This window comes from Oncorhynchus mykiss, chromosome 22, assembly GCF_013265735.2.
Source record: "Oncorhynchus mykiss isolate Arlee chromosome 22, USDA_OmykA_1.1, whole genome shotgun sequence".
NCBI lineage: Eukaryota > Metazoa > Chordata > Actinopteri > Salmoniformes > Salmonidae > Oncorhynchus > Oncorhynchus mykiss.
The window spans coordinates 31727730-31752792 of NC_048586.1; the positions used below are offsets into that span (position 1 = coordinate 31727730).

Consider the following 25063-nt stretch of genomic DNA (forward strand, 5'->3'; position numbering starts at 1 on the left):
CATGGAGCCCAGCCTCCCAGCCAGGCCATTGCCATACAGGGGCCGTACCAACCAGTTCCAGGTAATCCTCTGGGATTGAGATCAGACTACCGAGGTCAAAGGCTTCTAACTGGACTAATCAGCACATAATGATTTTGATTAAAGGGAGTGGCAGAGTTTATTAAAGGGAGTGGCAGAGCTTATTAAAGGGAGTGGCAGAGCTTATTAAAGGGAGTGGCAGAGCTTATTAAAGGGAGTGGCAGAGCTTATTAAAGGGAGTGGCAGAGCTTATTAAAGGGAGTGGCAGAGTTTATTAAAGGGAGTGGCAGAGCTTATTAAAGGGAGTGGCAGAGTTTATTAAAGGGAGTGGCAAAGTTTATTAAAGGGAGTGGCAGAGCTTATTAAAGAGAGTGGCAGAGCTTATTAAAGGGAGTGGCAGAGTTTATTCAAGGGAGTGGCAGAGTTTATTAAAGGGAGTGGCAGAGTTTATTAAAGGGAGTGGCAGAGCTTATTAAAGGGAGTGGCAGAGCTTATTAAAGGGAGTGGCAGAGTTTATTAAAGGGAGTGGCAGAGTGTATTAAAGGGAGTGGCAGATATTATTAAAGGGAGTGGCAGAGCTTATTAAAGGGAGTGGCAGAGCTTATTAAAGGGAGTGGCAGAGCTTATTAAAGGGAGTGGCAGAGTTTATTAAAGGGAGTGGCAGAGTTTATTAAAGGGAGTGGCAGAGCTTATTAAAGGGAGTGGCAGAGCTTATTAAAGGGAGTGGCAGAGCTTATTAAAGGGAGTGGCAGAGTTTATTAAAGGGAGTGGCAGAGTTTATTAAAGGGAGTGGCAGAGCTTATTAAAGGGAGTGACAGAGCTTATTAAAGGGAGTGGCAGAGATTATTAAAGGGAGTGGCAGAGCTTATTAAAGGGAGTGGCAGAGCTTATTAAAGAGAGTGGCAGAGCTTATTAAAGGGAGTGGCAGAGTTTATTCAAGGGAGTGGCAGAGTTTATTCAAGGGAGTGGCAGAGTTTATTAAAGGGAGTGGCAGAGCTTATTAAAGGGAGTGGCAGAGCTTATTAAAGGGAGTGGCAGAGTTTATTAAAGGGAGTGGCAGAGTGTATTAAAGGGAGTGGCAGAGATTATTAAAGGGAGTGGCAGAGCTTATTAAAGGGAGTGGCAGAGCTTATTAAAGGGAGTGGCAGAGCTTATTAAAGGGAGTGGCAGAGTTTATTAAAGGGAGTGGCAGAGTTTATTAAAGGGAGTGGCAGAGCTTATTAAAGGGAGTGGCAGAGTTTATTAAAGGGAGTGGCAGAGTTTATTAAAGGGAGTGGCAGAGCTTATTAAAGGGAGTGACAGAGCTTATTAAAGGGAGTGGCAGAGATTATTAAAGGGAGTGGCAGAAAGGGAGAATTTAAAGAACAGAGCATATGTGGGCACTGCAGGACCAGGACTTCTAGGTGGTTTATACAAATGGCATCCTATTCCCTACACTCTTAGACTGTCTGGTGACTTGAATAACCCTGGAGATCCTCAAGGAACCTCTGGATTTCCTCAAGGAACCATTGCTAGTCAGTGGTTTATATTTGCACCTTTGTTTAGTAGAGAGGTTCTTGGAGGAACCTTTTAATGTTTCAATGTAGCAACTGATTCCTGGAGGAACCATGGACTAGAAGCATGGCTTAGTAGGGGCGTGCCTTTCATATAGATATTTTTCGGCCACCTGTGGGGCTAAATGTAATTCCTGCTCATCTGTTCTGTTGTATTGTCAGGTTGAACACTGACAGTTTTGTAGCTTCAATGAGTCTTACGTAGGTGTATGAGTTCCTCAAGAGCCTTTGCAAGAGTTGGAATGGTTACCACTTTACTACTTACTATATGTAATCAGTAAAGTAAGTATTATTGATATTATAATATGTAATATGCATAAATATTCATGGAAAATTTGAGGTGTACAAACTGAACATGATGAACAGGAATGTCATTTACTCCAACAGGTGGACAAAAAGAACCAGCTCAATGCCACGCCTCCAATAAGCCACACCTCTAATCTTCTGATAGGCTGACACCTCTACAATATATTATTCAAAAGGTTTGAAATTGAACCTCTCCAATCACAAAAAGGTTCTGGTTTGAACCTTTACACAGGGGTTCCTCAAAGGCCCTCTTCTGAGGGGCTCCTCAAGGAACCTTTTTTAACTACAAAGGCACCCCCTGTGTGGCAATTTTTAGAACCCCAAAAGGTTCTTCCAGGCTCCTGTGTAGTGCACTACATAGGGAATAGAGTGTCATTTGAGAAAGCTTCAGTCTGAGACTGGCCTCAGTAATGATATAGCATGTGGTAGAGCAACAGGCCCCACACAGTGAAGTGGAACCACACTGCTTATTATAGCATCATCAACCTTAACTACACAAGACAGAAACAGTAGTGTTTGTAGATACTGACTATTAGTTGACCCGTATACAATAACACATACAGTAGTACGTGTAAGTAGAACTAATGTATACCACTCTCTGTTCTGTTCCTGACATTCTCGATCCTACTGCATGGTGACAGATGACAGGAAAAATATAGGATTTGTTGCTTTATCAACCTGTTTGGATTGAATTGGCCACAGACTGATGTATCTAAAACCTGCTATGCATGTGTGTTCAAACCTGTTTCCGATTGCATTGGTCACAGCAATGTAGAGTACATATGAAAGGATTTTAAAAATACATCTCTCTCTCTCTCTCTCTGTAAGACTGAACAATGGCAGCATGGCCCTGATCACAGCAGGAAACACTTCCAGGGCAGAGTTTATCAAACACCTGAAGAGATACAACAGTGTGAACAATCAGGTGAGGTCACCTGGTCACCCTTCCTTCCTTACACACCTAAATGCACCCACGTACTTACGCAGTTACACACGAGGCATATACAGTGAGGCAAAAAAGTATTTAGTCACCCACCAATTGTGCAAGTTCTCCCACTTAAAAATATGAGAGAGGCCTGTAATTTTCATCATAGGTACACTTCAACTATGAGAGACAAAATGAGAAAATAAAATCCAGAAAATCACATTGTAGGATTTTTAATGAATTTATTTGCAAATTATGGTGGAAAATAAGTATTTGGTCACCTACAAACAAGCAAGATTTCTGGCTCTCACAGACCTGTAACTTCTTGTTTAAGAGGCTCCTCTGTCCTTCACTCGTTACCTGTATTAATGGCACCTGTTGGAACTTGTTATCAGTATAAAAGACACCTGTCCACAACCTCAAACAGTCACACTCCAAACTCCACTATGGCCAAGACCAAAGCTGTCAAAGGACACCAGAAACAAAATTGTAGACCTGCACCAGGCTGGGAAGACTGAATCTGCAATAGGTAAGCAGCTTGGTTTGAAGAAATCAACTGTGGGAGCAATTATTAGGAAATGGAAGGCATACAAGACCACTGATAATCTTCCTCGATCTGGGGCTCCACGCAAGACCTCACCTCGTGGGGTCAAAATGATCACAAGAACGGTGAGCAAAAATCCCAGAACCACACGGGGGGACCTAGTGAATGACCTGCAGAGAGCTGGGACCAAAGTAACAAAGCCTACCATCAGTAACACACTACGCCGCCAGGGACTCAAATCCTGCAGTGCCAGACGTGTCCCCCTGCTTAAGCCAGTACATGTCCAGGCCCGTCTGAAGTTTGCTAGAGAGCATTTGGATGATCCAGAAGAAGATTGGGAGAATGTCATATGGTCAGATGAAACCAAAATATAACTTTTTGGTAAAAAAATCTACTTGTCGTGTTTGGAGGACAAAGAATGTTGAGTTGCATCCAAAGAACACCATACCTACTGTGAAGCATGGGGGTGGAAACATCATGCTTTGGGGCTGTTTTTCTGCAAAGGGACCAGGACGACTGATCCGTGTAAAGGAAAGAATGGGGCCATGTATCGTGAGATTTTGAGTGAAAACCTCCTTCCATCAGCAAGGGCATTGAAGATGAAACGTGGCTGGGTCTTTCAGCATGACAATGATCCCAAACACACCGCCCGGGCAACGAAGGAGTGGCTTCGTAAGAAGCATTTCAAGGTCCTGGAGTGGCCTAGCCAGTCTCCAGATCTCAACCCCATAGAAAATCTTTGGAGGGAGTTGAAAGTCTGAGTTGCCCAGCAACAGCCCCAAAACATCACTGCTCTAGAGGAGATCTGCATGGAGGAATGGGCCAAAATACCAGCAACAGTGTGTGAAAACTTTGTGAAGACTTACGTTTGACCTCTGTCATTGCCAACAAAGGGTATATAACAAAGTATTGAGATAAACTTTTGTTATTGACCAAATACTTATTTTCCACCATAATTTGCAAATAAATTCATAAAAAATCCTACAATGTGATTTTCTGGATTTTTTCCCCTCATTTTGTCTGTCATGGTTGAAGTGTACCTATGACAAAAATTACAGGCCTCTCTCATCTTTTTAAGTGGGAGAACTTGCACAATTGGTGGCTGACTAAATACTTTTTTGCCCCACTGTATGCAAACACACACACACACACACACACACACACACACACACACACACACACACACACACACACACACACACACACACACACACACACACACACAGAGGAAATCCTGCAGTCACTAATGGAGTTAGCTTCCATACAAGTTTAAGTGGAATTAGCATACTGTCAAATTAATTGCTGATTGTCAGATTTCCTTAAAAAACCTTTTCAGGCTTATATAGATTAGTCCGTTTCAGAGGCCTGCAGCCTGTCTGTCCCCTTTTTCCATCCAACACAATCTAATCTAAGCATGTTTGTTAACCTACATTCTAAATATATAGTTGGAGGTATAGGGTGCTGTACGACACACTGACAGTGTGACTGGCTGACTGTGACTGGCTGGCTGTGTGACTGGCTGGCTGTGTGTCTGGCTGACTGTGTGACTGGCTGACTGGTGTGACTGTGTGACTGGCTGACTGGTGTGACTGGCTGACTGTGTGACTGGCTGACTGGTGTGACTGGCTGACTTGTGTGACTGGCTGACTGTGTGACTGGCTGGCTGGTGTGACTGGCTGGCTGTGTGACTGGCTGGCTGTGTGACTGGCTGACTGTGTGACTGGCTGGCAGTGTGACTGGCTGACTGGTGTGACTGGCTGACTGTGTGACTGGCTGACTGTGTGACTGGCTGACTGGTGTGACTGGCTGACTGGTGTGACTGGCTGACTGGTGTGACTAACTGGCTGTGTGACTGGCTGACTGTGTGACTGGCTGACTGGTGTGACTGGCTGACTGTGTGACTGGCTGACTGGCTGACTGGTGTGACTGGCTGACTGTGTGACTGGCTGACTGTGTGACTGGCTGACTTGTGTGACTGGCTGACTGTGTGGCTGGCTGACTGGCTGACTGTGTGACTGGCTGACTGTGTGACTGGCTGACTGGCTGACTGGTGTGACTGGCTGACTGTGTGACTGGCTGACTGTGTGACTGGCTGACTTGTGTGACTGGCTGACTGTGTGACTGTGTGGCTGGCTGACTGGCTGACTGTGTGACTGGCTGACTTGTGTGACTGGCTGACTTGTGTGACTGGCTGACTGTGTGACTGGCTGACTTGTGTGACTGGCTGACTGTGTGACTGGCTGACTGTGTGACTGGCTTTCTGTGTGACTGGCTGACTGTGTGACTGGCTGACTGTGTGACTGGCTGGCTGGTGTGACTGGCTGACTTGTGTGATTGGCTGACTGTGTGACTGGCTGGCTGGTGTGACTGGCTGGCTGTGTGACTGGCTGGCTGTGTGACTGGCTGACTGTGTAACTGGATGACTGTGTGACTGGCTGACTGGCTGACTGGTGTGACTAACTGGCTATGTGACTGGCTGACTGGTGTGACTGGCTGACTTGTGTGACTGGCTGACTGTGTGACTGGCATTCTGTGTGACTGGCTGACTGTGTGACTGGCTGGCCGGTGTGACTTGCTGACTTGTGTGACTTGCTGACTTGTGTGACTGGCTGACTGGTGTGACTGGCTGACTGTGTGACTGGCTGACTGGTGTGACTGGCTGACTGTGTGACTGGCTGACTGTGTGACTGGCTGGCTGGTGTGACTGGCTGACTTGTGTGACTGGCTGACTGTGTGACTGGCTGACTGTGTGACTGGCTGGCTGGTGTGACTGGCTGGCTGGTGTGACTGGCTGACTTGTGTGACTGGCTGACTGTGTGACTGGCTGACTGTGTGACTGGCTGGCTGGTGTGACTGGCTGACTTGTGTGACTGGCTGACTGTGTGACTGGCTGACTGTGACTGGCTGGCTGGTGTGACTGGCTGACTTGTGTGACTGGCTGACTGTGTGACTGGCTGACTGTGTGACTGGCTGACTGGTGTGACTGGCTGGCTGTGTGACTGGCTGACTGTGTGACTGGCTGACTGTGTGACTGGCTGGCTGTGTGACTGACTGACTGTGTGACTGGTGTGACTGGCTGACTGTGTGACTGGCTGACTGTGTGACTGGCTGACTGTGTGACTGGGCAGGGAAGTCTACCTGTGAGTGATACAAACATATTGTTTTAATGTACTGTCATAATGTTCCGACAAATAGTTAGAGAGGACTTCATCATTTCCATGCTGTCTGTCTATCCGGGAGAAGTTCTGACTAATGTTTGTTATTGGGCCATTTCCCATGAATACAAGCAGGAAATGGAAATTATTCAATTATGACTCAGACAAACAAACAGCCATTAGTTTATTTATAGTCTGACTTCTATTTAAATGTTTTAGTTTGATTTGAACGATGTCTGGGATACATCTGAAAAACTACGCTTGAAAAATCTATTTCCAGATGGGAAGTCAGAACACATATACCAGTTGAGGTTGGAAATGTTCCACTATCATATCTAGACCCAGTGCTCCATGTCCTCCTCCATGTCCTCCCTGTTTCCTTCATGTATAAAAGATATGCGTTCATATGTACTATGCGTTCATATGTACTATGTTCATGGTGACGGTGGCTTAACTGAACTGAACTTTTGTCGAGGACAGGATGGAACCTCTGTGACCAGGTCATAGATGGCGTCATTACTGTGTATGGAATTGTCTTGTTGGGGATGCTGTGCATCATTGCCCCCTAGTGGTTGGAGTTGCTACTGACTGAGACGATGGTCTTGTTCTCTCAGTCCTTCTTTCCTCTATTCCTCGCCTCCCTCTCAAAGCTTATTGGAGGTCCTAGGGAGGGATGTTGGATCCTCTTTGTATACAGTTGGACAATAATATAATCTTCTTCTTCTCCTCCTCCCCAGTTTAGTTTCTCCTTCGTGGAGACGCAGACAGTGTGGGCTGTGAGGCTCCGCCCCCGCTCTCAGAGCAGCTGGTCTGATGACATCGCTGAGGACAATGGAGAGTATGACTCTAAGAACGCGCCCATCATCTCTTCCGAGGGGGCCTACCCCTGGAACGTAGATGGAGACCTACTGGAAGTGCCCTCAGAGCTGCTCATCAGGTACAGCTCCTGTTCTTGACCTGGCCCAAAGACCCCAAAGCCCCCCATGATCCTAGATCAGCAGCCCTACTCTGAGACGCTGTGTGAACACTGGCCGATGTAGTAGGTATAACTCTATCCTTTAGCTGGTCTAAAGCCCCATAGCAACTACACTGTCAGATAGACCTTCAACCTGGATACAAACCCTGTCTCAAATAACATGTTACCAAGGCAATGACCTACCGCTGCTCACTAAGTATAGCCCTGTACTGTAATCTCATGGTCATATTACTCTGGGTTTAATTTACACTCCTCAAAGACAGTTCTTAAAGGTCATGTTCAGTGTAATTTAACCATTAGTCTTTTTTGATCATATATTTAAATTTAAAACCGGTATGGAAGAATTGCTTCACTGAAGTAGTAGTACTGTTATGTGAGACATTTAAAACCTCTGTAACTGATTCATTTGTTTCACCACCAGGTTACATCCTTAACTCCTGACCCTGTTTGTTTCACCACCAGGTTACATCCTCAACTCCTGACCCTGTTTGGAGTGTACATCGAGGAGGCAGAGGAGGCACACATCAAGTGCAGCTGCATTTAACACTGTATGTAGAGCGGACTCGATACCCTTTAAAGCTGTCTAAAGGGTGGATGAGTCTATACACATACCAACCTCCACTGGCATTGCCACAGAATGTAACATACAGTCTTTCCTACTGTGCTTTACAAGAAACTGTCTTCAGTGTATAGACTGTCTACAGTTTAAACTATCTTACAAGAGAGGAGCTTTTACACACAACCTACAACTATGTATGTAGGGGTTGTCGATAGGCACAACCTCAGTTTGCACTATCACTGAATGTCACCTACAGGCTTTACTACTGTACATCTATGAATGTTAGATGTCAAATAACCAAATGGAGGACAGACAGGCACATTAAATAGAAAAGGTTGATTTATATTAAAGCAAAGACAACATAATAATACATTCCAGTGCACGATTACATAAATTATCAGACCAAAGTGAAATGTGTTGACAAACAAAATGTTATCTGTCCATTTTTACACGCCACACACGTATTTATTAAAAATAAAACATTATTTCAATTTATAGAAATGTGGAATGTGCCCCCTTTATTTTTGTCAAAACTGACAACTTGGTCATGAAAGGTTGACTCCCTGAAAATTCAAGCAGTAAAAACATGATACTCTTCCGCATGCAGCCTACCATCTCTCCAAAAGCTGAATGTTCCAATCCTTTACAGCTACAGTAAGAACACAGAACCCATTGAATCCAAAGGGATGAAAATGTTCCAAAAGGTTCCGTGTGTTCCATTTGAGGAACGTTTGAGTCATTTCTGAAGAACGAGCTCTTTCATTTTTCATTTCTGACTGTGTTGGAAACTTCTGCTGCCATGGTGTAGGAGTTGCTGGTGTATGAGTTGCTGTCGTACGCACACACCAAAATGCATACACGCAAACGCACACACACACACACACACACACACACACACACACACACACACACACACACACACACACACACACACACACACACACACACACACACACACACACACACACACACACACACACACACACACACACACACACACACACACACACACACACACACACACAGGGTGCTGTCCCCTTGAGGAGTGGTATGTGTCATTCAGTGAGTGAGTCGGTGAACAGACGCCTTTTTTCACTGATGACACTTCCCTGACCTCCTCATCCTTCTGTTACCTTCAGTTCTATATTATAACAATTACACCTTCTGTCCCATTCACTCCATAAGCTGGTGAGCAAAAATACACATTGAAGAATAAACACCTGTGCAGGTACTGGTCTTACTGGTCTGCTACACTGGACACGTAACTTTTGCAGAGTGTGAGATGCTCCTATTCATTTCTATGAAACATGGGTTTAGGCTGTACGGCTCGACAGAGGCTTTCGCTGGGTCTCCCAGATCAACCAGAACAAATGTTCCTTCTTTCAATCTGATGGTTTATCACTAGTGACACTAGTTTCACAATAAATGTGTGACAGTTTGAGGCGGTTTCCCCTCCCTACCCATAGCATGAAGATACAAAAGGAAATGTTGTTTTAAAAGGATGCGAAAGAAAGGTCCTCTTGATATATCTATATACACAGTATATACACACCTAATGAGGATAGATTTGGCATATAGATGTGTATATATCATTGTATACAAATAGACTTCCTATCCATAGAGAAAAGCTTCAGCAGTGCATTCATACATTTTTTGTACAGCAGACACAATAAATATGTGCGACCAAATCCAAGTAGTCAGGTATGGGAGAATGTTTTGCAGCGTAAAATGAGCGGTTCTTAATTAATGGACAGGCACAGAAAGTGCCTCCCTGTTTCACACTCTGTTTTGGAGCGTTTTCTTCTGTTTCATGCCTATTGAACAAGACCATGGAATGTTCGGCTTCATATCCTGAGTTCTTGGTGGGGAATAAAAACAGGAATGATAGGCCTGTTCTTGTGAGGTCACATAGTCCATGTTCTAATGGACATTCCACGTACGCAGTCCAATGTTCTATACTCTCACTGCAACAAGCCCAGAGGTAAAGTGCAAACGTTTTTCCTCCTGCATGTTTTAGAGAAATTACAGCATTTTGTTGATTCCTAGATTTTGAGCCACAAATGTTTGAATTGTCCTGCAGTTCTTTCCCTTGGGTTTGGATGATCTCAATCAAAATGGGCCTTTTAGTAGAGAAGCTGTTCCCCAGCAGTTAGTTCATGTTGTTGTATAGAACCATTCTGTATTAGTACACTCTTAGGATATACTCTCAGTCTTCTCACTCTTTGGTACATAGTCCCAGCTATCCCTCCTGATCTCCTTCTTAAACTGCCTCTTGAAGAAACCAGCCTGGGAATGAAAGAACAAGGTTCAGTTCCAGATGAGAAGGAGAGGGAAAAGAATGCAGTGTGTTTGTATGCTGTTTTGTGTGTAGTGTAAAAGATGAAGGTGTCGTACTGACCTTCCAGAGGGCGAAGATGAGCAGGGCCAGGATCAGGAGTCCCACCAGTAGACTCCCTACAATGATGAACCCCTCCACTGCTGCCTGAGGCTTCTGGTTGAAGTGGGCCTCCAACACAACCTGAAACATCAGAATTAAATCAAACGTTATTACCGTGCACTAGTATTACATTGTGCATCTATGACCTGGAACATCAGACCAGGTTGGAAAGGTCCTGTCATTTCCACCGCTGTCCTAACATGGACACTACATTGTTTTATAATAGTAAGGCACTCGGAGGCTGCATAGGCAATTTCCTGACACTTCTTAACCCTACCAGGACATGTATTTGTATGTATTATGGATCCCCATTAACTTCTGCCAAGCTACTCTTCCTTATACCATTTAAAAAAACATTACAATGCATTCACAACAGATTTCAAAACACATTAAGTGTGTGCGCTCAGGCCTCTACTCTACTACCACACAAAATCTGTGTGTGTGTATAGTGTGTATGTTATCGCGTGTTTGTATACTTGTGCCTGTGTTGTGTTGCTTCACAGTCCCCGGTGTTCCATAAGATGTATTTTTATCTGTTTTTTAAATCAAATTTGACTGCTTGCACGAGTTGCTTGATGTGGTTTAGAGCTCTATATAGTACTGTGAGCCTCCCATAGTCTGTTCTGGACTTGGACTTATGCATGGATGTCAATACCTCTCACAAATACAAGTAGTGATGAAGTCAATCTCTCCTCCACTTTGAGCCAGGAGAGATTGACATGTATATTGTTAATGTTAGCTCTCTGTATTTATTTATTTGATTTATTTCACCTTTATTTAACCAGGTAGGCTAGTTGAGAACAAGTTCTCATTTACAATTGCGACCTGGCCAAGATAAAGCAAAGCAGTTCGACACATACAACAACACAGAGTTACACATGGAGTAAAACAAACATACAGTCAATAATACAGTATAAACAAGTCTATATACGATGTGAGCAAATGAGGTGAGATAAGGGAGGTAAAGGCAAAAAGGCCATGGTGGCAAAGTAAATACAATATATAGCAAGTAAAATACTGGAATGGTAGATTTGCAGTGGAAGAATGTGCAAAGTAGAAATAAAAATAATGGGGTGCAAAGGCGCAAAATAAATAAATACAGTAGGGAAAGAGGTAGTTCTTTGGGCGAAATTATAGATGGGCTATGTACAGGTGCAGTAATCTGTGAGCTGCTCTGACAGCTGGTGCTTAAAGCTAGTGAGTGAGATAAGCGTTTCCAATTTCAGAGATTTTTGTAGTTCGTTCCAGTCATTGGCAGCAGAGAACTGGAAGGAGAGGCGGCCAAAGGAAGAATTGGTTTTGGGGGTGACCAGAGAGATATACCTGCTGGAGTGCGTGCTACAGGTGGGTGCTGCTATGGTGACCAGCGAGCTGAGATAAGGGGGGACTTTACCTAGCAGGGTCTTGTAGATCACCTGTAGCCAGTGGGTTTGGCGACGAGTATGAAGTGAGGGCCAGCCAACGAGAGCATACAGGTCGCAGTGGTGGGTATTATATGGGGCTTTGGTGACAAAACGGATGGTACTGTGATAGACTGCATCCAATTGATTGAGTAGGGTATTGGAGGCTATTTTGTAAATGACATGTATTACATACAATGGCCAGTCGTACTGCCCTGTTCTGAGCCAATTCCAATTTTCCTAAGTCCCTCTTTGTGGCACCTTACCAGACGACTGAACAGTAGTCCTGTTTCGACAATACTAGGGCCTGTAGGACCTGCCTTCTTGATAGTGTTGTTAAGAAGGCAGAGCAGTGCTTTATTATGGACAGACTTCTCCCCATTTTAGCTACTGTTGTATCAATACGTTTTGACCATGACAGTTTACAATCCAGGGTTACTCCAAGCAGTTTAGTAGTCACCTCAACTTGCTCCCCATTTCCACATTATTCATTACAAGATTTAGTTGAGGTTTAGGGTTTAGTGAATGATTTTTCGCAAGTACAATGCTTTTAGTTATATAGGACTAACTTATTCCTTGTCACCCACTCTGAAACTTACTGCAGCTCTTTGTTAAGTGTTGCAGTCATTCCAGTCACTGTAGTAGCTGACGTGTATAGTGTTGAGTCATCCTCACACATAAACACACATGCTTTACTCAAAGCTGATTGGTCGGCTATTTGAGCCAGTAAAGGGGGCTTTACTATTCTTAGGTAGCGGAATGACTTTTGCTTCCCTCCAGGCTTGAGAGCACACACTTTCTAGTAGGCTTAAATTGTAGGCTTAAATTGAAGATATGGCAAAAAGGAGTGGCAATATCGTCCACTATTATCCTCAGTAATTTCCCATCCAAGTCATTGTTGATAGAAAACAATATTTTTTTCACTCACTTTACGGAAATCAAAATTACAATGCTTGTCTTTGATAATTTGGTCAGATATACTTGGATGTGTAGTGTCAGCGTTTGTTGCTGGCATGTCATGTTTTTACTATCATTCTTTATATTGTTTATCTTTGTTTCGTAGTAGTTTCTAATTTGATTCAGTTTAGTCGCATGATTTCTCAATATGCAGTACGTTTGCCAATCGGTTGTGCTGCCAAACCTATTTGCCAAACCTTTTGCCTCATCCCTCTCAAACATACAATTTTTCAATTCCTCATCAATCCAAGTGGATATAACAGTTTTTTACTAGAATAAGCAATTTTAGTAACTGGAATAAACAATTTCATAAATGTGTCAAGTGCATGGACACGGACTTGAGTGATCTCCATTGTGGAACAGTGACATGCTATCCCCCAAAAGATGACTGTATAAGGCCAATGTATCACTACTGTATAGGCCTATCATTTCTTACCTGAGCAATAGGGGTCTGCTGTAATAGGATGGTGTGAGGGTCCTCCCTTGGTGATGTGATGATGCCAGTACTCTCTATCAGCATCACTCCATGACGACCCTGAGGAGAGGGGGGGGGGGGGGGGGGGGGATTTGATTAGAACACTTTAATATCCTTGATGAAGAAATTATAATTTGTGTTGTCATTTTAAGAGATTTGAAAGTGTAGCATTAGTGAAGTGTTTACCGGTGTGAGCTGTAGAACAGTGGGGTTGAGCTTCACTTCCATCTGAATGGTGGCTTCTTTCCCAATGTCCATGTCTCCTAGTCTACACACCAGAGTCAGGCACAGGTCGTCTCCGTGAGCACAGAACTATGGAGAGAAACAACACTATTGTGATTTCATTTTAAAACATCATCAGTGGAATATAGCACTGCTACATAATAAGGTTAGGGCCAATTCCATTTAAACTCAGGAAGTAAACAAAAATGTAAATGTTCCTCATTGAAAAGATGAGAGGAAAATTAGAATTCCAATTAATGTACTTCCTGAAATGACTGAATCAATATGGAATTGACCCCAACACTGCTACATACTATAACTATATACATTATAGGAGTAGGAGAGGGCGGCATCTACCATTTTGCGTTTGCTGGTTTTGGAGAAGAAGAAGACCAGTTCCTTGATTAAAGACGACCGTGGCACCTCACAATCATCTTCTACTGTGATGGAGCCGTTTTTAATGGAGCATTCTCCAAGAGAGGTCTAACAGAGTGAGGAAAGAAAATAAGTTAGATACTGGTGATCATAAACTGGGTGGTTCGAGCCCTGAATGCTGATTAGCTGAAAGCCGTGGTATATTTAAGCAATATGGCCCGAAGGGGTGTGGTATATGGCCAATATACCATGGCTAAGGGCTGTTCTGGACACAGCCCTTAGCCGTGGTATATTGACCATATATCACAAACCCCAGAGGTGCCTTATTGCTATTATAAACTGTTTACCAACGTAATTAGAGCAGTAAAAATAAATGTTTTGTCATACCCGTGGTTTACGGTCTGATATACCATGGCTGTCGGCCAATCCGCATTCAGGGCTCGAACCACCGAGTTTATAATAGACCGTATACCATTGGTATGACAGAAATGTTCTATTTAATGGTCTAATTACGTTGGTAACCAGTTTATAATAGCAATAAGGCACCTCAGGTTTGTGGTATATGGCCAATATACCACAGCTACGGGTGGAATTTTTCATCAATCAATCACACACTTACCTGAAAATCTGCAATGTGGAGTAATCTGTATGGATATGGTGATAGTATCTTGGGAATATCAATCTCAACTTCCGTGTTGAGAGATTTGCTTGGACCGATATTGACAACCTGCCAAGGCACACCAATACAATATGTCAGTATAAACCCAAGCAGTCAGTCATTCAAATACTCAAACTAGGCTGTAATGATCACATCAGTTTCTGTTAGAAAACAATGTTATATTGTATTCCTATGGTACATACCTTGTAAGTGTAGTTGAATGTCTCTGTGTAGCAATCAATTGGAGTAGGCTCCTGGTCACCAAATACAAAGGATGTTGGAGTCACAAACCTGCAAGGGAGATCAGTAATTAGCTTATGAAGTACAATAAGAAATGTTTATATATACTGTCATTGAAGAGCGAGGAACTGTCTTTGTTACTGTAAATAAATGTCTTACCCATGGACACTGACATCCACGCCATATCTCAACGGTAACATCAGAGTGGCTGAGTTGTCATGCAGAAGATCCTCATTTTCAGAATTGTCTCTGGAAAAGACCATGTCAGAAAAAAAACAAGAAATGATCTATTTAGATTCCATTTCATATTAATCAATTTGATATATTGAAAACAAAACATTTAAGCACAGCCAATGCCGTTATACTGTTAAAGGAATTCAACTCAAAGCCAAAGAAGTTCCAAACATCAGACGTTGCAGAACTTCACATTGCTACTGTTTCTCAGAGTGAGAGGCCAAAGCATATCTTCAAGCATTACATGACACTTGAAGATGGTTTTCAGAGGTGTCATGCCCATACGGGCACAAGGGCACGTGCCCCCTCAGATTTGTCCTGTTTTTAAAATGTTCAGATGTTAAAGTAACGACTAAGCTTCATAATTATTGCTAAAAGGATTTGTCAGTGGTATTTTGTGGAGGGGGCACACTGACTGGACCAGGCAAAGAGTACCCCCCCAGTAAGTGGTTCCTTCCAAGGTGCACTATCGAGCAAAGATATGTATGCAGACCGTATTGCCAGTGGAAGAGGAGAGAGAGAGAGTCACACACAGCGTTTGATTTGATTTTAGCTGCCGGTGATAGGCAGGACTCGCAGGAGGTGTTTGTAAATTAATTTGATCAAGCTATGTAGGATATTGATTCCTTCTTGATGAATAAATAAATACTAAATAGATAATAACACAAAAATGTCCCAACCTCATAACTAGCTACCAATCAAGTTAGAGTAGCTAGTCTATCTTAGCTGACATGCCTGCTGGCAAGGTTGCTAGACTTTAGAAAATAATACAATTGCTTTATTAATGATTGGGTACTATGTACCAATGTAGCAGTTGTACTAAACCCCTACGGCATAAAGGTTCTTAAATAATCAATGTGCCTCATTAATTAAAATTACAATTGAACAGGGAAAGAAGTATGCTTCGACAACGTATGCAGAAAAAATATACATATTTTTTACATCGAACTAGGCATAACGATCATGGCTCTAGATTGCAGGAAAAGCTGTTCCAGCTGTTAGAAAAATTTGACATTCTCTGAACAAAACTCTGAGCAAGGAATGTCTCCAGTTAAGTGTTACCAGATATGAACATGGAGTGTTTTAGAGTGTTCTGAAACTGTCAAACATTACAAAGCTTTTCTTTACCCAAACGACAAAACAGGGGCCGCCGGATGTACTTCTCAACTATACAACAATGTAACAACTACAGGAGGAAACCAAGAGAGGGAACCTGCAGCACCCTCTGATTTGAATAATTCAGGTACCTGGGACTGTGTTTCCTGTTCCCCCTAGCAACAGAACAAACACATACACTGCGTGTACAAAACATTAGCTGAAATTGGCTGAATGTGGTGGACCATTCTTGATACACACAGGAAACTGTTGAGCATGAAAAACCCAATGGCACCTACTACCATACCTCATTCCTCGACAGCTTTCACCTGGATTCATCTGGTCAGTCTATGTAATGGAAAGAACGGGTGTTCCTAATGTTTTGTCCACTCAGTGTCACATTGGGCTGTTTTACGATCCGTCGGTTTGGTTTGATAAGGCTGACAAGACGTCACCGATGGTGTAACAGGACGTCAGTTTAAAAAACGTGCCATTCGATTATTGAATGTATTTTGGAGAACGATTGCGTTCGTGGGTTAGGGGGATCTGTGCTAAGGTCAGAAGTAGTATAAGCAGATCCAGTTACCTGCAAAAGTCAAAATAAAGGTTATGACAAAGACCTAGGGTCAAAACATTGCACTCAATAACACTGCAGGCGCATTCAGTGTGTGGGCATCCATCTTTCCTTTATGGGTCTGTACTTACCCAAAAGTGTTGATGGATATGCTAATGTCACCAGCACTGCTACTCTGGTTTACATCCAACAGAAAGCTGATGTTCACCTGCAGAAAATACAGAAATTCTGATTAGATAGAAAGTAAGATATTACCCTCTTAAACAGCAGTTTATAAAACGCTGCCTTTAAAACAGAAGCAGCATTGGCAGCAAACAGAAGATATGGGTCTGGATACCCACTGGGCACACACTGGTTGAATCAACATTGTTTCCACGCCATTTCAGTAAATTTACGTTGAACCAACAAGGAATAGACATTGAACAGGGCAATCAGATTTTTTGTGTGAATGTAACTGTAATCAGTCAGTTACATTACCAGCAAAAAATATCGTAATCAGATTACAGAAAAACTAGTTGATTGCTTCTTGGATTACTTTTAAATTCAGAAAGGATGTTTGAAAAAAATACATTAAGACACCTTTCTGTTTTTCTCAATGACATTCAATTCAGATTTAAAAAAGGTGCAATAAAAATTGTTTTAGCTCCTGATCGAGAGACCACTATGATGACACACTAAATGCATTTGATGGGTCCTTTTTGTCTTTTTCTAATGCATTTTAAGGGAAGGTAATCCAAAAGTAACTAAAAGTAATCAGATTACGTTACTGAGTTTGTGTCATCCAAAAGTTATGTTACTTGTTACAATTTTAGACAGGTAACTAGTAACTGTAATGGATTACATTAAGAAAGTAACCTACCCATCCATGACGTTGAATTTATGTCTGTGCCCAGTGGGGTAATTAGTTAAAGTATCCAGACCCAGATTAATAGAGTAAAATTGGAGTAACATGGAAGTAAAGTTTGAGTAATTCTGGAGTAACCTTAGAGTAATATTAGAGTAACAGAGTAAGGTTGGAATAATGTTAGAGTAGCATTATAGTAAGGCTGGAGTCACATTAGAGTATGGCCGGAGTCACATTAGAGTAAGGCCGGAGTAACATTAAAGTAAGACTGGAGTGACAGAGTAAGGCTGAAGTAACAGAGTACAGTTGGAGTAACATTAGAGTAAGGTTGGAGTAACAGTAGAGTTAGGCTGGAGTGAAATAGTAAGGCTGAAGTCGCAGAGTAAGGCTGGAGTAAAATTAGAGTAAGGTTGGGATAAGGCTAGAGTAACATTAGAGTAAGGTTGGAGTAAGTTTGAGTGTTGTGCCTACAGTACCTTGGCTCCAGAGCTGAAGTACAGGTTCCCAACACTACAATCCATTCCTACTATTGTCTTGTTCTCCTCTGAAATGTCACAGCTCACATACTTCTCCTTCTGAAAATAATAACAGATAATGGAATTGTGTGTGTAATTTATTACAATCCAGGAGCGCATAGATTCACATGATTTTGTGTGTTTCTTAGAATTGCAGTGCCACATCGTCTAAATTACATTGGTGATTATGTGAGGAATGTAATAACTGCTACTCTGAGTAATCAATAAATCAAACACGTACTACTGCATCAAGCACTTTGATGTAGTGCAGGTTGGAGGGGAAGCGTAACTGGAGCCTGGGGAGGAAGGCATCATCTCCAGCGTTCACCAGGGTTGTGTTCAACATGATGGTCTTCCCATTGCCCAATGCAAAGTACTGTATGTTGTTGTGTTTCCTGCAAGATTAACAGTCTTAGGGGCTGGATTGAATAGGGCCCTATGTATAAAACTGGAAGGCTGTCGCCTCATACAGTACCAGTCAAATGTTTGGACACACCTAGTCATTCCAGGGTTTCTCTTTATTTTTTCTATTTTCTACATTGTAGAATAATAGTGAAGACATCAAAACGATGAAATAACACATGGAATTATGTAGTAACCAAAAAAGCATTAAACAAATCAAAATATATTTATATTTTAGATTCTTCAAAGTAGCCACCATATGCCTTGATGACAGCTTTGCACACTCTTGGCGTTCTCTCAACCAGCTTCAGGTAGCCCAGTGGTTAGAGTGTTGGGTCAGTAACTGAAAGGTTGCTGGATTGAATCCCCGAGCTGACAAGGTAAAAATCTGTCGTTCTGCCCCTGAACAAGGCAATTAACCCACTGTTCCCTGGTAGGCTGTCATTGTAAATAAGAATGTGTTCTTGACTAGCAATTTTTTTTTAAAGAACTTTGACAGTTTCTTCAAGTGCAGTCACAAAAACCATCAAGCACTATATTGAAACTGGCTCCCATGAGGACCGCCACAGGACAGGAAGACCCAGAGTTACCTCTGCTGCAGAGGATAAATTCATTAGACCAGCCTCAGAAATTGCAGCCCAAATAAATGCTTCACAGAGTTCAAGTAACAGACACATCTCAACACCAACTGTTCAGAGGAGACTGCGTGAATCAGGCCTTCATGGTTGAATTGCTGCAAAGAAACCACTACTAAAGGACACCAATTAGAAGAAGAGACTTGTTGGACCAAAAAACACGAGCAATGGACATTAGACTAGTGGAAATCTGTCCTTTGGTCTGATGAGTCCAAATTTGAGATTTTTGGTTCCAACTGCAATGTCTTTGTAAGACTCAGAGTAGATGAACAGATAATCCTTGCATGTGTGGTTTCCACCATGAAGCATGGAGGAGGAGGTGTGATGATGCTTTGCTGGTGACACTGTCTGTGATTTATTTAGAATTCAAGGCACACTTAACCAGCATGGTTACCACAGCAGCAAAGCACAGCGATACGCCATCCCATCTGGCTTGTGCTTAGTGGGACTATCATTTGTTTTTCAACAGGACAATGACCCAACACACCTCCAGGCTGTGTAAGAGCTATTTGACCAATAAGGAGAGTAATGGAGTGCTGCATCAGATGACCTGGCCTCCACAATCGCTTGACCGTCAACCCAATTGAGATGTTTTGGGATGAGTTGGACTGCAGAGTGAAGAAAAGCAGCCAACAAGTGCTCAGCATATGTGGGAACTCCTTCACGACTGTTGGAAAAGCATTCCATGTGAAGCTGATTGAGAGAATGCCAAGAGTGTGCAAAGCTGTCATCAAGGCAAAGGGTGGCTACTTTGAAGAATCTAAAATATATTTTGATTTGTTTAACACTTTTTTGGTTACTACATGATTCCATGTGTTATTTCATATTTTTGATGTCTTCACTATTATTCTACAATGTAGAAATGTCCAAACTTTTGACTTGTACTGTACCTGTGACTACAGCACATCTGTGCTATAACCCCAACGAATCCCATCCATCGGTGTGGTATTGCTTTACTTGAATTGACTTTAGTCATACAAAAAAATAACATCTTATTTCATATTTTGATTGACTTAAATCATACAACTTTCCATAAAGTGCCAGAATCATGGATTCAGGGGAGACCAGACTAAACAGTCACTGTCACGGAAACATCAGAATGTACCTGTTATGCAGTCCTGTGGATTCCCTGGTTTACAGCAAGGACTTAGTCACTATACACCTTAGGAGGGGAACTGACCTGGCACCGAGACAAGCATCTCAAATGACACCCTATTCCCTACGAAGTGCACTACATTTATAAAAGTAGTGCACTATGTAGGGATTAGGGTACCATTTGGGACGTAGTCCTAGACAAGCTGTATTGTTAGGGGAAGAGGCTATGCATACTCAGCTTTTCAACAAAGCACTGTGTCTCCAGTATGGGGAGGGAATAGGTGTTTTAAAATGACTAATGTCCATGTTGAAGAATTTGCTGCTTTGTGGGTAAGTGGGTCTGAAGGTGTGTGTGTGTGGGGGGGGGGGGGGGGGGGGGGGGTGTATATGTGCGTGCGTATGTTTCCATGACACAAACAATGAGGGGCTCACAAGTCTGATGTTTCTCATCTAACTTAGCAAGGTAGACACACACACACACACACCTCTGCGTCATGAATAATCAGATACTCTATTAGCCTGACCGTAACAGAAATTAGCCTGGCAGTTAAGTGTTTAAGGGGAAATGTGACCATGAATAAACATGTACAACAATCCCCCCTTAATGACGTGAACTGGAGAGTATTGACATCATGGGCACCACAGTCAACACCTGATCTAATCCTATGAAGGTTGTTTTCCACACAAATATCATTTGTTTCGGGATGCTATAATTAATTTGTAAAGTAAACCTTCAATAGCTCAGTTTTGTCCACAGAGATAAGAAATAGAAAGTAAAAGGTCAAGACAAAAGATTGTATTACAAAGAAAACACCAACATATTCTAGTTGAACATTTATGCTAAATGCTACTTACTGTGGTAAGACCAGGTATGCAGAGACCTGCAGATTGGTTGAACAGTTGGCCAATGAACAGTACCGAGCAAACTCAGTCTGGAGAAGGAAGGTTACTGTTAGATGATGATGATGCCGTCACTGAAAATACAGTGATGTATCTTCTAATATACAGTAACTACCATACATGGATGTAAGTGGAGAACTCTACACTCTTAGAAAAAAGGCTTCCAAAGGGATTCTTCGGCTGTCCCCATAGGAGAACCCTTTTTGGTTCCAGGTAGAACCTTTTTGGGTTCCATATAACACACTCTGTAGAAAGGATTCTACAAGGAACCCAAAATGATTTAACCTGGAACCGTTTAGGTTCTACATAGTTAGTTTTTTTCTAAGAGTGTAGCATCGGTTCCCCGGACATAGATTAAGCCTAGTACCCGGACTAAAGAACAATTTCAATGCAGGGAAATTCCCATTGAGTATGATTTTTAATTCCAGGACTAAGCTAAATTTGTGTCAAAAAAATTGGTCCTATTCTCCTAACCATGCATCGATATGAGTGGATAGATGTAAGGGACTCACCTTATTGGCTACCAGGTTGCTGTGCCCCCCTCTCTGCTGCAGGATGGGTTTCAGGGCTGGGAATATTCTGAATCCCCAGGTATGGACAGGGTGCTGTCTGAGGGCGTACGTCGCCTCAAAATGGATGGGCGTGAAGATATCCCGGACATCTTTCTAAAAAGGAAAGACATACAGAGAATGGCATTTTTAATTTACTGTACATACAACCTTGGGTAGAGGGGAGCTTCTGGCCCGACTGTGCTAATTGACTGTTCTTGAGTAAGTTCTTGTGGGGTCCTGTCTGTGCTCTGGCACAATGTTACAGTGTCCTGTGCTCTGTCCCACTGAAAGAGCTGCAGATGTCCCACTGCAGATGTCCCAAGGAGCCTCTGCTCTCCTCTGCCACACCTGCCTTTAGCTCAAGGGACATTCTGAGATACAGTTTTTATTCAAGACAAAATATATATATTTTTAGCTGTTGCTGCTAAATTGTTGCAAAATATTCTAAGTTACAATGTTATGAAACAGAAAGAGAACTGCTAAACATTTATACGACTGAATTATTGAATACACTGTCAAATAAAGCATGGTATCTATAGAACAAGACACTAGAATGGCTCTTATGTCCCACTCTCTCTTCTTTTATCAGTGAGCAGACATAGTAGCTAAAAACCAGTGTTTCATTAGCCATGCATGCACAGCTTTCTCCACTCTGAGGTTTAGTTTAACCACAAACTGAGTAACTGTATGGTGGTGTTCTCTCTTAATGTAAAACCACCAGAGCCCATTCATTAACATACAGGATTTTGGCAACACAGCGCTGATCATACATACGGACTCATGTGTACTGTACAGTATGTGAGTGTCAAAATAAACCTAAAACACATCTAACCATTACATAAGAATGACTCTATATCAAACCTTTAAGATGCATACAGTATGAGGAGGATGTGTGAGAGTAAGACAGAAAAGCCCCGGAGACAGTATTTTTATTTAACAAGGCAAGTCAGTTAAGAACAAATTATTATTTACAATGACAACCTACCGGGGAACAGTGGGTTAACTGCCTTGTTCAGGGGCAGAATGACCCATTTTTACCTTGTCAGCTCGGGGATTCGATCCAGCAACCTTTCAGTCATAGCCACATTCTCCTACCAGTCCCCTGTACTATCCTACTACCACATCTGCTGTTTATAACATTCATTACTGACATGACCCATTCATTAAACTTTAAAAATACATCAAATGTATAGTCACACAAACACTCACGCACACACACACATTTTGATTTCCTCTGACAGATAATGACACTGGTTTATGGTCTCCAATAACTCCATCTCTAGCTATTCATAAGAAAAAGCCAGTATGGTTCAGCTCAAAGAGAGACTTGAGAGTCCTCCATTAATTAGTGAGTGGGTTTAAACATGAGCTAACTTAGATGGCCCTGATTAGAAGAGAGAATGGGGGGAGAGTCAGGAGGGGCCCCACCAAACACCTGGAACATTACACATACACGCATTCACACTGGGGCGGCATGTAGCCTGGCGGGTAGGAGCTGACTATGTAAAAATATGTTGTTCTCCCCTTGAGCAAGGCAGTTAACCCACTCTTCCCTGGTCGCCAATGACGTGGATGTCGATTAAGGCAGCCCCCCGCACCTCTCTGATTCAGAGGGGTTGGGTTAAATGCGGAAGACACATTTCAGTTGAACTAGGTATCCCCCTTTCCCTAATCCTACACACACACTAAATCCTCCCTACTAGACCCAGTCCCTATTTTATTACCATTCAGATCACCATGTTCCCTCCCATGTAAAGTGATATGTCATTTGGAACTTCCCAATGTCACCATGCATACATCTTATCTTAGGGACTTAGGGATCTTATCTTTGGAAATTAGCCGGCTGGCTAAAACCGGCACTTTTACTGCAGCGTTGATTTATGTGCACTGTACCTGTAAAAATAAAAATAAACTCAAACTTATTAGCTCTTCTTTATCAGGCCTAGACTGAATGAGTCGCTGCTTGGTGACATATACAGTGCCTTCAAAAAGATTCACACACCTTGACTTTTTCCACATTTTGTTGTGATACAAGGTGGGGTTACAATAGATTGAATTGTCATTTTTTGTCAACAACTTACACAAAATACTCAGTAATGTCAAAGTGGAATAAAAAAAGGAAAGAAAAAAAATAAAAAGAAAACAATAGTACAGCTATGGCCTATTTATTGCCTAACCTCCCTTATCTTACCTCATATACACTTTTCTATTGTGTTATTGACTGTATGTTTGTTTTACTCCATGTGTAACTCTGTGTTGTTGTTTGTGTCGCACTGCTTTGCTTTATCTTTGCCAGGTCGCAGTTGTAAATTAGAACTTGGTCTCAACTAGCCTACCTGGTTAAATAAAGGTGAAATATTTATTTGTCATTTTTAAATAGCCCTATTTGGTAAAAGACCACATTCATATTATGGCAATAATAGCTCAAATAAGCAAAGAGAAACAACAGTCCATCATTACTTTAAGACATGAAGGTCAGTTTAATAGGGAAAATTTCAAGAACTTGGAAAGTTTCTTCAAGTGCAGTTGCAAAAACCATCAAGCGCTATGGTGAAACTGGCTCTCATGAGGATCGCCACAGGAAAGGAAGACCCAGAGTTACCTCTGCTGCAGAGGATAGGTCCATTAGAGTAAATTGCACCTCAGAAATTGCAGCCCAAATAAACGCTTCACAGAGATCAAGTAACAGACACATCTCAACACCAACTGTTCAGAGGAGACTGCGTGAATCAGGCCTCCATGGTCGAATTGTTGCAAAGAAACAACTACTAAAGGACACCAATAAGAAGAAGAGACTTGCTTGGTCCAAGAAACACAAGCAATGGACATTAGACTATTGGAAATCTGTCCATTAGTCTGATGAGTCCAAATTTGAGATTTTTGGTACCAACCAGTGTCTTTGTGAGACGCAGAGTAGATGAACGGATGATCTCCACATGTCTGGTTCCCACCATGAAACATGGAGGAGGTGTGATGGTGTGGGGGTGCTTTGCTGGTAACACTGTCAGTAACACTGATTTATTTGGAATTCAAGGCATTCTGCAGCAATACGCCATCCCATCTGGTTTGCGCTTAGTTGGACTATCATTTGTTTTTCAACAGGACAATGACCCAAAACACATCCAGGCTGTGTAAGGGCTATTTGACCAAGGAGAGTGATGGAGTGCTGTATCAGATGACCTGGCCTCCACAATCACCTGACCTCAACCCAATTGAGATGGTTTAGGATGAGTTGGACTGCAGAGTGAAGGAAAAGCAACCAACAAGTGCTTAGCATGAGTGGGACTTTTGAAAAAGCATTCCTCATGAAGCTGGTTGAGAGAATGCCAAGAGTGTGCAAGGCTGTCATCAAGGCAAAGGGTAGCTACTTTGAAGAATCTCAAATATATATATTTAAAAAACACTTTTTTGGTTACTA

General features: G+C 42.4%; 2 protein-coding genes across 4 annotated transcripts in view; one reads left to right on the forward strand and one right to left on the reverse strand.

The window, feature by feature from the left end:
• The window catches only part of cerkl (ceramide kinase-like), a 92545-nt gene extending 83310 nt beyond the window's left edge, over positions 1 to 9235 (forward strand). Inside the window, exons 11-13 of one of the 2 annotated variants that reach the window (XR_005038821.1) lie at positions 2706 to 2802; positions 7244 to 7438; positions 7940 to 9235. Coding sequence is in view for 1 of the 2 variants with exons in the window: in XM_021579536.2 (XP_021435211.2) it covers positions 2706 to 2802; positions 7239 to 7438; positions 7940 to 8021 (379 nt within the window). In the remaining variant the exon portion in view is untranslated. Of the gene's footprint in view, positions 1 to 2705; positions 2803 to 7238; positions 7439 to 7939 lie in introns of both variants that reach the window. The other variant, XM_021579536.2, reaches the window with a different exon arrangement.
• itga4 (integrin alpha 4) overlaps positions 8358 to 25063 on the reverse strand; it is a 37926-nt gene continuing 21220 nt past the window's right edge. Inside the window, exons 16-28 of one of the 2 annotated variants that reach the window (XM_036959125.1) lie at positions 21607 to 21759; positions 21050 to 21126; positions 18304 to 18457; positions 18024 to 18119; positions 16835 to 16911; positions 14960 to 15049; positions 14764 to 14851; positions 14522 to 14629; positions 13885 to 14010; positions 13492 to 13617; positions 13267 to 13365; positions 10435 to 10554; positions 8358 to 10322 (exon numbers count right to left, since the gene is read on the reverse strand). In XM_036959125.1, coding sequence (XP_036815020.1) covers positions 10230 to 10322; positions 10435 to 10554; positions 13267 to 13365; positions 13492 to 13617; positions 13885 to 14010; positions 14522 to 14629; positions 14764 to 14851; positions 14960 to 15049; positions 16835 to 16911; positions 18024 to 18119; positions 18304 to 18457; positions 21050 to 21126; positions 21607 to 21759 — 1407 coding nt within the window. In that variant the 3' untranslated portion in view covers positions 8358 to 10229. Of the gene's footprint in view, positions 10323 to 10434; positions 10555 to 13266; positions 13366 to 13491; positions 13618 to 13884; positions 14011 to 14521; positions 14630 to 14763; positions 14852 to 14959; positions 15050 to 16834; positions 16912 to 18023; positions 18123 to 18303; positions 18458 to 21049; positions 21127 to 21606; positions 21760 to 25063 lie in introns of both variants that reach the window. The other variant, XM_036959124.1, reaches the window with a different exon arrangement.